We start from the raw sequence: 12900 nt of genomic DNA, 5'->3' as shown, positions 1-12900 counted from the left end.
ATTTCTTTTCGAATGTTGACTGCCCTTGAAGTTGGGAAATATTTCTCCAAAAACAACTTCTTCATCTCGTTCCATGTTTTAATACTCCTGGAGGGTAGTTAATAGAGCCAATCCTTAGCCGAATCTTTCAAAGAAAACAGAAAGGCTCTTAATTTAATTTGATCTTCAGTCACCCCCATAGGCTTCATAGTCATGCATACCACATGCAACTCCTTTAGATGCTTGTGAGGATCTTCCCCTGCAAGGTCATGAAAAGTGGGCAAGAGATGTATTAGTCCAAATTTTAATTCAACGTTATGCATAATGGTTGTTGATTCAAATCAAGGGTAGCAAGCTCTTTAAAAGTTTTATTTCCAGCCATGACTTCTTCTTCTTCTAAATCAGAATCGCTAGCAAATAGGGGGTCAAGACTAGGGACAATAAAATGGAAAAAGGCACGAGCCAATTTTGCCAGAGTGCGGGACGATGCGGGGTGATACGACGCAGCATGCACACGAGCATGCCCCTGGATGCCCATCGCCTGCCTCATTGGGGAAAAGAACCTCACTTTTCAAAAAATCCTCATTTTTAGAAAATCACTCCAAATACATAGGCAGGCAGTAGCCAAGGCTAAGGCAGCTCCCATGGGCAAGCAGGTAAGGCAGCCCCATGGGCAAGCAGCCAAGGCTAGGGCATGCAGCAGCCAAGGCCAAGGCAGCCCCCCATGGGCATGCAACAACCTAGGCCTGGGTATGCAGTAGCCAAGGCCAAGGTAGCCCCCATGGGCAAGCAGCCAAGGCCAAGGCACGCAGCCCCTATGGGCAAGCAGCCAAGGCCAAGGCATGCAGCCCCCTAGCATGGACGCTACTTGAGAGGTAGTGGCAGCACGACGTGGGCAGGCAAGCAAGGCCTTGGCATGCCTCGTGGGTGGGATGCCAAGGCCGTGGCATGCCCTTGGGACCCCTTAAAGGCCATGGCAGCACTCAGGGGGGTGCTGCTGCCAAGCCCAGCTAGCCTCTTTGGAACCCTTCTACTCTTCCCCCCCTAAAGAGCGCTTAGGAAAAATCCGGTCTAACACGAGGAAACATTGATTTGCTGAGGAGGAATAATGGGCCTTTTTGGGAGCAAGTATTGGAATCTTGCCCTGATTTTTTCAACACATACTAAGAGAAATCCAATCTTCAAACTGTCAAAATTTGAAGGCCATATTCAACATATTTTATTTTTTATGGTTTTTGGAAGTCGAAAAATAGGAAAAATCATAAAAAAAAAATTAAAAAATGCTTGTAACGCCGAACCGCTTGCTGGAAAACCTCCGCTAAAATCATGCAATGAACTTAGGGACAGAAAAATGGAAAAAGGCATGAGCCAATTATGCCGAAGTGTGGGACGATGCGGGGCGATGCGGCATGGCGTGCACGTAGGCATGCCCCTAGGCACCCTGCCATGCCCAATGCCTGCCTCCTTGGGGCAAATAACCTCCTTTTCCAAAAAGCCAAGGCCAAAGCAGCCCCCCATGGGCAAGCAGCCAAGGCCAGGGCATGTAGCAGCCAAGGCCAAGGCAAGCACACGGCATGCAGCCAAGGCTAAGGCAGCCCCCCATGGGCATGCTGCCAAGGCCAAGGCATCCCCTATGGCCACGCTGTCAAGGCTAGGGTGTGTAGCCAAGGTGCAGCCAAGGCTAAGGTAGCCCTCATGGGCGTGTTGCGAAGGCTAAGGCATGCAACCAAGGCCAAGGTAGCACCTATAGGCATACTGCCAAGGCCAATGCATGCAGCCAAGGTGCTGCCAAGGCCAAAGCAGCCCCCATAGGCGTGCTGCTACCAAGGCTATGGCAGCCCTCATGGGCTGCTAAGGCCAAGGCATGCAGCCAAGGTGCTGTGAAGGCCAAGGCAACCCCCATGGGCATGTTGTCAACGTCAAGGTGTGCATAAGGCACGCAGCCAAGGCCAAGGTAGCCCCCATGGGCATGCTGTCAAGGCCGGGGCGTGCACAAGGCACACAGCCAAGGCCAAGGCAGCCCTCATGGGTGTGGGCACCCCCCCAAGTGCTGCCATGGCCTTTGAGGGGTCCCAAGGGCATGCCACGACCTTGGCATCCCACCCACGAGGCATGCCAAGGCCTCGCTCGCGTGCCCATGCTGTGCTGGCACTACCCCTCAAGTAGCGTGCATGCTAGGGGGCTGCATGCCTTGGCCTTGGCTACTGCATGCCCTTGCCTAGGCTGCTGCATGCCCATGGGGGGCTGCCTTGGCCTTGGCTACTGCATGCCCTGGCCTTGGCTGCCTGCCCATAGGGGCTGCCTTGCCCTGGCCTTGCCTGCCTGCCCATGGGAGCTGCCTTGGCCTTGGCTGCTGCCTGCCCACATATTTGGAGTGATTTCCTAAAAATGAGGCTTTTTTGAAAAGTGAGGTTATTTTCCCCAATGAGGCAAGCGGTGGGCATCCTAGGGGCATGCCCGCGTGCACGCCACGTCGCATCGCCCCGCACTCCGGCAAAGTTGGCTCGTGCCTTTTTCCATTTTATTGTCCCTCAATTCATTCCATGATTTTAGAGGAGTTTTCCAGCAAGTGGTTTGGCGTTCCGAGCGTTCCTCAATTTTCTATAATTTTTCCTATTTTTCGGCTTCCAAAAATCATAAAAAATAAAATATGTTGAATCTGGCCTCCAAAATTTGACAAGATGAAGGTTGGATTTTTCTTAGCATGTGTGCAAAAAATCAGGGCAACACTTCAAGAATTGCTCGAAAAAATACTCATTATTCCTCCTCAACAAATCAATGTTTCCTTGTGCCATAGCACATTTTTTCCTAAGAGCTCTTTAGGGGGGAGGACGTATTCGGCGATGCACAGGGGCGACCCCTCTTAAGCTTGGGCACGGGTAGTAATGCTTATGACGAGCCCTCAGGCACCCAACCTCGCATGCTCCATGGCGTGAGGTGGGCCCTAAATGCATCACCGGGGTGGTCTAGGTTGGCATTTCACGTGTGGGTGCTATAGCTGGACCCTATGTTGAAGTAAAAGATCAAGTGGAAAAACACAAATTTTTCATGTACTATATTCACGCAGCAACTGTTGAAGTACATGTGTTGGCTTTTGGGTTTGGTTTCCATACCAGAACCAATGAGTACAAGGTGGTCAGAATAGTCGAACAATAGCCTATGGGTTTGGAACAAGAACTTGTGGGTTTGAAACAACCTATTTGAGGTGTTCACTCTAGGCAAACCCATGTGGATAATCAACAGAAAGAACCCATTCTTGCTTCGGATGCAACACTATGCAGCTTCGTTTAACGGAGCACTACATTGGTTAGGCCAAGATAAGCAAAATGGATCAACAATTATAGTTTCATTCGATTTGGAGTCCGAAGAATTTCAACAGATTCCAACACCAGATAATTGTGATAAGACTGGACTGGATCGGCAAGATTGTTATGTAGTAGTGCTAGGAGTGTGTCTATGTGTGCTTCATTATGATGAATTTGATAGGATTGACATATGGTCAATGAAGATTTATGGTGCAAAGGAGTCTTGGATCAAAGAATACACCGTGGAGCCTTTGGATGGTTTGAGAGAACCTATTCGGCCTCTATGTCTACTGCCAAATCGTAACATTTTAATCGAGTTTCAATATCTCCATTAGTATTTATATGTTTATAGTGTAGATTCGATGGCGGTCTACAAGATAAGAATTCGTGACCTTCGTGACCTCCCCCCTTGCCATTCATTCCGAGCAGATTCTATTGGTGATGATATTTGACAGTATATCAAATCAGTGCAGGCAAGGAGCGCGCAGATGTGTAATTCTTGTAAAGAATCAAGAAGCATTTAGTTTATTACTTAGTTAGTTAGTTGTAAGATTGCATGTAGTAGAGTCATGTCAGTTAATAGTAACTTGTATGAATAAGTTGCTAATTGGTGTTTTTGGCCACTAGGTCTTGTAAGTAACTCGTATAAATGCCTGTGATCAATAGCATTTAGAGAAATAAGAAATAATTTTCCCACTTTTCTCTTTCAAGTTGTCCTCGAATTAAACTAATTTTTGGTAATGCTGAAAATCGTTAGTAAGCTGCATAGTCCTCATGTGCCCAAAACAACACCTGCACAACATCGAAAAAAGAAAAAGACCTCAAGAGAGTACCGATGTGGTTCCAGCCTAATACCCTCTAAAGATTAAGTCAAAGAAATTGCCACAACTCTAGAGTGCCAGAACTGGGATGAATTATGCGTACCTCATTTTCTTAAAGTTTTGGCCTTTTCATATAAGGGTTTTATTGACTAGGGTTAGTCATGGAGCAAAAGTTACTGTTATTTGAAATTTCCTTGGGGGCCATGTCATTGCCACGTGGCTTATTAGGCACCGTTGATCTCAGTATCTGTCCGGAGCGTTATCCGTCCACTGCAGGCGATCCATTCTCCTTAGATCATCCGTACACTGAAGGCGACCCATTCCCCTAGATTATTTGTCCACCTTTAAGGGGTTTTGTCGTCTCATGTTTTTTTCTAACATCCTAGTGATGCTATTTATGGTAGGTCTTTGTAAATTTTGATTGAATTCTTTAATTTTACCCTCTTCAGTTGTCCCCTCAATCTATGGACCCATCACTTATTTTACACGGATCCATGGAGTGATGGTTTGCTCCTATCCTTGAGAAGCGTCTGCTGATTGACAGGCTATCCTAGGGCCATTAATGTAGTAGGGACACGTGGCAAGTTTTTAGTGGTTTGCTTGGATCGAAGCTTCCCTTCGTCTTCCGCGCCGCTCCCTCTATATATATGATGCTTGTCCCTTTCATTTTTACATTTAGGGAAAAATTTAGTTGATCAGAGTGCTATTGTCCACCCTTCTTGAACCGTAACCTCGTCAACTTGGTGTAGTCGACCTCCTCAGTCTTTCCGTCGCCTTTTTATATCATCAAGCTGTAAGTATTCTTCTACTTGTCTAAACTTTTACTTTTCCATTCTATTTGTTTGTCCGTTGTCTGTGTAGACCCAAAGTCTTAGGAATTTTACTAATCACTTGTAGGTGTCAAATGTTTAGTGAGGCGTCAAGTGGTTAATCGTTTATTCGTGATGGAGCAGGCTACGATGAGGTGTTTCCATCAGGTCAAGTAGACCCCAGCACCTCCGGTGAGGAAAGGGTTCCGTCAACTAACTCTCCTTCCAATATGGAGGATAAGGTAGAGGATGAGGAAGGGTCAGAGTATGATTTGAATGATGACTTGGACGGTATAGACCCCCCATCCAATCTGTCGTAGGTCTTGATGGGTTCAGGGGATTTATCCTACTTCCCTTGTGGATGGTTAACAACTTTGTTTCCACCATCAAACCAACATACTTCAATACACTTAGGGAGAAGTAACAAATACCTGAAAATATCCATTCGTCTACCCTTCAAGTCTAAAAAGTGCTACTATAGGGGTCTTGAAGACGTCGGGGTGTATGAGCATATGCTGAAAGTGGGGCTTCACTTTTCATTGAGTGCTCTTCACCATCGTTTTCTCCAATACCTGGGATTGGCCGTCTCGTAGATCTCTCTGAATGCCTGGAGGGTTTTTCTGGGTGTAGAAGTTTTGTACGGGGTGATGTCCACTGGGGCATGACAGTTGACAGTGGAGGAGTTCTTCCATTGTTATCGTTCTTCTGAAATCGTCCAATCCAAGGGGATGTACAGTTTCCTACCGAGGAGTCTGTTGCTTAGATTAGTGTACGAGACCCCAGACTCTAACAGGAATTAAAAGGGTCGATACTTTTTCCTCCAAGGGGATAACTTGATTTGTCATCCTAATGACCATGAGTACATGCCTGTGGACATGACATGAGGTATAATGCCCTCATCTGGTAGGTGTCCGTCCTTCTTAGGCTTAATCCACTTTAATTTTTTCAATCGTCCTAACCGTCTCTTTTTGTAGCTCATGACCGTCCACAAGTTACTACCAAGCAGTTCGGTTTCTTAGAAAAAATCTTTGGAACCACCAAGTTGTCGGAGAGGATGTGGGTCAAATTAGTTACCTTGGATACTCTACATTGGTATTGCGACGGTCCTAAACCTACTACTGCTGCCTGTTGATACGATGCACGAATTTACAGACTTAAGTCTGTTGCCCATTGTATGTTTTTGTGTTGTCAGTTACCAATATTCTTACCCGTCCACTTTTGCACAGAAATGGAAGAAGCTAGGAGAAGAGCATTCATCAAGCAGCAGACTGCTGCTAAGAAAAAACTAGAGGGGAGTTTTCCCCCTAGGACAGGCTTTTTCACCCGTCCACTAAAAGGCAACCGTTCAACAAATTTGACCGTTAAGCAAAAAAGCAAAAGGTGGTGAAGGGACTAGCTGTTGGGCAAGCCTCCTGTGAGTTTAAGTTGCACCCAAGCTCGGCCTGGGGAAGCGTAAGGGTTTGATGGTTAACTCGGACCCTATTAAGGAGAAACCTCCCATCCTTCTCTGAGAGGATTCCCAGTATGCCCTCAAGCAAATCACCTCCATCAACAAGGATGAGGACTATGAGGACCTAGGCAACCACGCCACTGAAGCAATGGGAAAGACGGGTATGTTCAACCTTACACAGGTTTGTATCTGTCCCAATGTGTTTCCGTTGTATTTATGCATTATTATCCTTACTCTTTTTGTGGTTGGTGTAGGGGGTCCTAATGATGAAGGGTTTGATGGAGTGCTTCCTTTCTCATGAGAAGACTCTGGAGTGCGTCCGTGCAAAGGCAAACGCAACAGAGGAAGAGCTGACGGAGCTGAAAGCCGGGAGGGTCCGTCATGAAGAGAAGCTAAAGTTGTTGGAGCAACTCCATGATGATTTGGAAAATCAAGTAGAGTTGCTGGGAAAAACCTTGGAGGATAAGGAGGCTACTCTCCTTCAGGCGAAGATGGATGCTATACAAGAGTATCAAGAGTCCAATGCCCTCCTAAGTGAACTGGGTACATCTTTCGCTAACGGATTTGATGGTTACCTCCGTCAAGTCAAGGCTTCTTTCCAGACTTGAACCTTTTGCACATTATTATCGACCCCGAGGGCCAGACTCCTGCTCACCCCATTGACACTGAAGGGATGGACGAGCTCTTTGGTGACAACCCTAGTGACGGCGATGCTCAAAAAGCTGATGCAAAGAAGTCCATTGAGGATGGCACCGGTCAACCTTCAGTTCAGATGCTTGATGACAAGGAGGAAACTCCTGTAGCCCTAGAGTAGTTTTAAATTATTTTTATTTTTGTTTAAGTTTGAAAATGTATGGGAGAACAGCATGTTTGTTATTTTTTTAACCGCTGCCTTTTGTAGGCTTTATGTAAACGTACCTTTATGGAGTTTTGATTATATGTTTTATAATATACATCCATCCGTTTTTCATATGAGTTGTTTTTTCATAATGGTTGAATTGATCCATCCAATCCACGGACTTGATGAACAAGTTCTATCCTTCTAATAATGTTTCGTTCAGTCCACGAACTTATATGAGTCCCATCCTTTTAGGATGATCCGTCCAGTTTATGGACTTCATACAATAAATTTCATCATTCATGGGATCCGTCCCGTTTATGGACTTTGTATAATAAATTTCATCCTCCATAGGATGATCCATCCAGTTTATGGACTTGCAAAATAAGTTTCATCCTTCTTAAGATGATCCATCCAATTTATGGACAATAAATTTCATCCTTCATAGGATCCGTCCAATTTATGGACTTCTTATAATAAATTCCATCCTTTATAGGATGATCCGTCTGATATATCGATTGTATAATAAATTTCGTCCTTCACGGGATCCGTCCAGTTTATGGACTGTATAATAAACACAATATGTCCTGAATAAACTCCTCTTATTGTGATAAGTAAAACCTTGTCCATGAAAAATAAAAAGTCGCCCTTTGGGCTAAAAAGTACTGTAGACGATAACAATAAAAATTAAAGTTATAAACTGGAGATGAGGAGTGTCATCGCCCGTGCCCTTATCTACTAGTAGTATTTCTTGAGGTGTTCCGCATTCTAGGGGTGTTGCAACCTTTTTCCGTCCGGTGTCTTGAGGTAGTAGGTGCCTTTTCTATGCCATGATGCGATTATGTATGGTCCCTCCCAATTGGATCCTAACTTCCCATGAGAGGGGTCTTTGATTGCACCCGTCACTTTTCTCAAGACGAGGTCTCCTTTCTGGAAGTCCCTGTGTTTCACCCTGGAGTTGTAGTGTCTGGCCATTAGGTTTTGGTATCGCACCAACCTTTGTTCAGCCATCGCTCTGACCTCATCTACGATGTTATACCAAATCTTCAAGAGCTCTGACCTTATCATTTTTCTCCTCGTCGTGGTTCGCTATTTGGTAGCTTGTGAGACCTACCTTAGCTGGGATGACCGTCTTGCTGCCATACACAAGTCGAAACGATGTTTCACTTGTAGGTGTCCTTGCCGTCGTCTTGTATACCCATAGTACACTTGGCAATTCTTCTGGCCAGATACCTTTTGTCCCTCGAGCCGAGTCTTGATGATTTTTAGCAAGGATTGATTCGTGACTTCAACCTGTCCATTGGCCTGAGGGTGCACGAGTGAAGAGTAGTGGTTCTTGATCCCAAGCTGCGAGCAGAAATCCCTGAATGCATTATTGTTGAACTGTTTCCCATTGTCTGAGACTAGGATCCTGGATATTTCGTATCTGCAAACGATGTTCCTCCACACAAAACTACATACATTCTTTTCCGTGATGATAGTTAGGGCTTCAACCTCTACCCATTTTATGAAGTAGTTTATGCTGTCCAAAAGGAGCTTCAGCTACCTAACTGCTATAGGAAATGGTCCCATGATATCAAGACCCCATTGAGCAAAGGGCCACGGGGCCATCATTAGAGCGAGGTCCTCCGTCGGCTGCCTTATGAGATTTCCAAACCTCTGACATTTGTCACATTTCCTAACGTACGCTTGGGCATCCTTCTGCATGGTGGGCCAGTAGTATCTAGTCCTAATCAGCTTATGGACTAAGGATCGTGATCCTGAGTGATTCCCACACACTCCTTCATGGACTTCTCTCATGACATAGTCTACATCCTTGGGGACAAGGCACCTCATATAGGGGCGGGAGAAGCCCCTTTTGTACAGGACATCTTTGATAAGTATGAATCGTGCAGTGTAGACTCTCATCTTCCTCACACCTTCCTTGTTATTTGGCAATACACCGTCCTTTAGAGAAGAGGTAATTGGTGTCGTCCAGTTGTCCTAGATACATATCTCCTGCACACTGACTGTATTTGTTACTGACGAGTTCTAGACAAAGAAGAGTACCTGACTAGGCAAAGACATGTCATCGGCTGATGCTGTCTTGGCGAGGCGATTGGCTCTCTCATTCTCCTCTCTCGGGATTTGAATGAATTTGGCATTAAAGTACTGCATCTAATTCTTCACCTGTTCGAGGTATTCCTTCATCCACTCCCCCCTGCATTCTTAAATGCCATTAATCTGGCTTATGACTACGTAGGAGTTGCAGTGAACTATTGCACCCAAAGCTCCAGCTGCTCACTCGAGATCCAGTCCTCCTATCAGGGCTTCGTATTCGACCTCATTGTTTGTTCTTGGGAAGTCTAGTCAAACCATGCAATCAACCTCATCCCCTTCTGGGCTGCAAAGCACTATCCCAGCTCCTCCCACATGTTTGTTTGTCGACCCATCCATATGGATCATCCACTGGGAATTCCCTTCCATTTCCTACTCTTCGTGAGTGAACTCAGCAACGAAGTCGGCTAAAACCTGCCCTTTTATGTCCGTACACGGACGATACTGTATGTCAAACTCACTCATCTTGATCGCCCATAGCGCCATTTGTCCTGCCGCCTCTAGACAGCTCATCGCTCCCCTCAAGGGTTTTTCTATCAAGACAACTATAGTGTGGGCTTGAAAGTATGGCTTGTGCTTGCGCGCTGCGGTTACCAACGCAAAGGCGAGTTTCTCCATAGGGGGTACCTCCCTTCTGCCCCTTGAAAAGCTTGGCTGGTGAAGTATACGAGTCTTTGGGCTTCGTCCTCTTTTCTGCTAGAGCTGCGCTGATGACGGTTGAGGAGACGGCTAAGTAGAGGAAGAGCTCTTCTCTTGGTCTGGGTAGGCTTAGCAAAGGTGGGGAAGACAAGTATGCCTTAAGATCTTCGAACGCTCGTTGGCATTCGGTCGTCCATTCAAAGGCCCTTATTCGTCACTCTTGAAACAAATTTGTTTAGTGCTGCAATCTTACTAAGAAGTTCCCTATGGTCACTCTGAACGTACATTTGCTCGGACTCAGCTTCATGTTATAGTACCTCAGGGTCTCGAATGTCTCCTTTAGGTCGTCTAGGTGGTCATCCTTCTGTACGCTTTTTATTAGCATGTCGTCTACATAAACTTCGACGTTCCTCCCAATTTGGTGTGCAAACATCTTGTTCATAATTCTTTGATAGATTGCGCCTATGTTCTTGAGGCTAAATGGCATGACCTTATAACAGAAGAGACCCTGGCTTGTGACAAAAGAGGTTTTCTCCTAGTCGGCCTCATCCAGCTTTATTTGGTTGTACCCCGAAAACTCATCCATAAAGCTCAGTAGCTAGTGTCTTACCATCAAATCCACCAAGATATCTATCCTTAGGAGCGGGTAGCTGTCCTTGGGGCACGCCCTGTTTAAGTTTGTGAAATCCACGCACATTCTCCACTTTCCCTTGGCTTTCTTAACAATCACCATGTTGGCCAGCTAGTCAGGGTAGTACACTATCCATATAAATCTTACCTCCTGCAACTTGCGGACCTCCTTTGCTATGGCTCGATCCTGTTCTTGAGCGAACACCTGCTTCTTCTAACGAATGGGAGAGAAAGAGGGCAAAACGTTCAACTTGTGAGCAATGATGGAAGGGTCGATTCCAAGCATGTCTTCATGGCTCTAGTGAAGACGTCCTAGTTGTCTCTTAGAAATGACATCAAGGCCTGATGGACTAGTAGGGTAGCAAGAGTACCTATTTTTGTCGTCCGTTCGGGTTTGGTGTCATCAAGGTGCACCTCTTCTATGCCTTCTACTAGCTCTGCCACCGTCTGCCATTCCTCTATATACATTACTGGCAAATGGTCATCCATCTCTAGTGTGGCAATATAGCACTAATGTGCTGCTACTTGATCACCTCGTACATCCCCTACCCTGTACTTAGTGGGTAACTTGACCTTCAGGTGGTAAGTGGAGGTTATAGCCTTCCATGAACTGAGGGTAGGGACCCAAAATAGCATTGTAAGCAGATGAGTAGTCTACTATCAGGAACGTAACATCCTTTGTGATCTGTTGGGGGTAATCGCCAACTATGACAGGCAAGGTGACCACGCCTAGTAGGTACACCCTTGTTCCTCCAAACCCAATCAGTGGTGCGTCAGTTGGAATCAATCGTTCTCTACCAATCCTCATTTTCTGGAATGCCGGGTAGTAAAGTACATCGACAGAGCTACCGTTATCTACTAGGACCCTATGAGTGCTGTAGTCACCAATCTGTATACTTACAGCAAGCGCATTGTCATGTGGGTGATAGAGACGTCGAGCATCTTCTTCTGAGAGCCTGATCATGGGGTCGTCCATGAATGCCATCCTTGGGACCAAACCTATCAGTTGGATGTTCTGAACCAATCAGAGGTAGGTCTTGCGCCCCCTCTTGGTTGAATAGGAAGTTATTGTGCCCCCTACAATCATTCTTATGTCTTAGACGGGTGGTTTAAGGTGCTTGTTTTCCCTCCAAGGGCCCTGTTCTTGATGTTGGTCTGTCTTGTCTTTGCCTACGAACCTTTGCAATTTCCCCTACTTGATCAGGGCTTCTATTTGCTGCTTCAAATCGTAACATTCAGAAGTATCGTGTACATGGTCGCGATGGAAGCGGTAGTACTTTTCCCTGGACCTCTTGTTGGGATCACCTTTCAACTTGCCTAGAAACGTCAATGATCCTTCGTCCTTTATCTTCATTAGTACCTGGTCGATCGAAATGTTCAGCGGAGTGAAATTTGTGAATCTTACCGAGGGGGTCTTGGAGCGTCTAGCCTCTTACCTGTCACCTATCCTCATGGCCTTCCATTCTCTCTCCTATCTTGCCTCTTCCTGCTTCTCTCTCTTTCTAGACTTTTCTTCTCATGCAGGTAGCGCGTCTTCCGCATTCATGTATTTGGTAGCCCTATAAAGTACATCCGACACAGTCTTTGGATAGTTCTTGTATAGAGAAAACAAAAACTTACCCTTCCTTAGTCCATTGGTGAATGTTGCTACGAGTATCTTGTCGTCAGCTTCATCAATCAAAAGTGCCTCCTTGTTAAAACGGGTAATGTAAGATCTCAGTGTCTCATCCTCTCATTGTTTAATGTTCATCAAGCAGGCGGTTGACTTCTTGTATCTGTGTCCCCTAATAAAGTGTGAGGCAAACTGGGCACTCAATCGCTTGAAGGTATTAATGGAGTTTGGTGTCAGCCTGCTAAACCATACCCTCGTAGGACCCCTTTGTGTAGTGGGAAAGGCCCTACACATGATTTCATCCGCTACGTCCTGTAGATGCATGAGGGTCTTGAACGTCTCGAGATGGTCTAACGGGTCCTTAGACCCATCGTAGGCCTCTATCAGTGGAATACGGAACTTCAGCGATAAAGGGAACAAAGTAACAGGTGCCATGAATGGTGAATCTGTCCGGTGCACCAGTTCGTCGAGATCACTTGACACTCGCCCTTTGAGGGCATTCATCATTAGGTCCATCTGCTCCCTCATCATCTACATATCTGTGACCAGGTTCGGTGGGGCGGTATCCATGGCCGTCGGTCTACTCATGACATTTCTGCCTTTCGGCCCTTCTCGATTCTGTCTGGTATCGTTGTGCTGAAGGTTGTTTCCTTCCTACTCCCCCACTTGGGCTTAGGGCTTGGCGTCTTGGTTGGCGCAGTTGTTCTTCCAAGTCATGGT

At 46.0% G+C, this 12900-nt stretch overlaps 1 protein-coding gene across 1 annotated transcript; it reads right to left on the bottom strand.

The window, feature by feature from the left end:
* Nucleotides 1–11124: 11124 nt before the first annotated feature.
* On the bottom strand, nucleotides 11125–11553 carry LOC142616190 (uncharacterized). The gene has a single exon (XM_075789057.1). It carries the CDS (start codon nucleotides 11551–11553, stop codon nucleotides 11125–11127), a length of 429 nt encoding a protein of 142 aa, XP_075645172.1.
* Nucleotides 11554–12900: the final 1347 nt, after the last annotated feature.

The sequence above is a fragment of the Castanea sativa genome, chromosome 11 (assembly GCF_040712315.1).
Source record: "Castanea sativa cultivar Marrone di Chiusa Pesio chromosome 11, ASM4071231v1".
NCBI lineage: Eukaryota > Viridiplantae > Streptophyta > Magnoliopsida > Fagales > Fagaceae > Castanea > Castanea sativa.
This window is presented reverse-complemented; position numbering and strand designations above follow the sequence as displayed.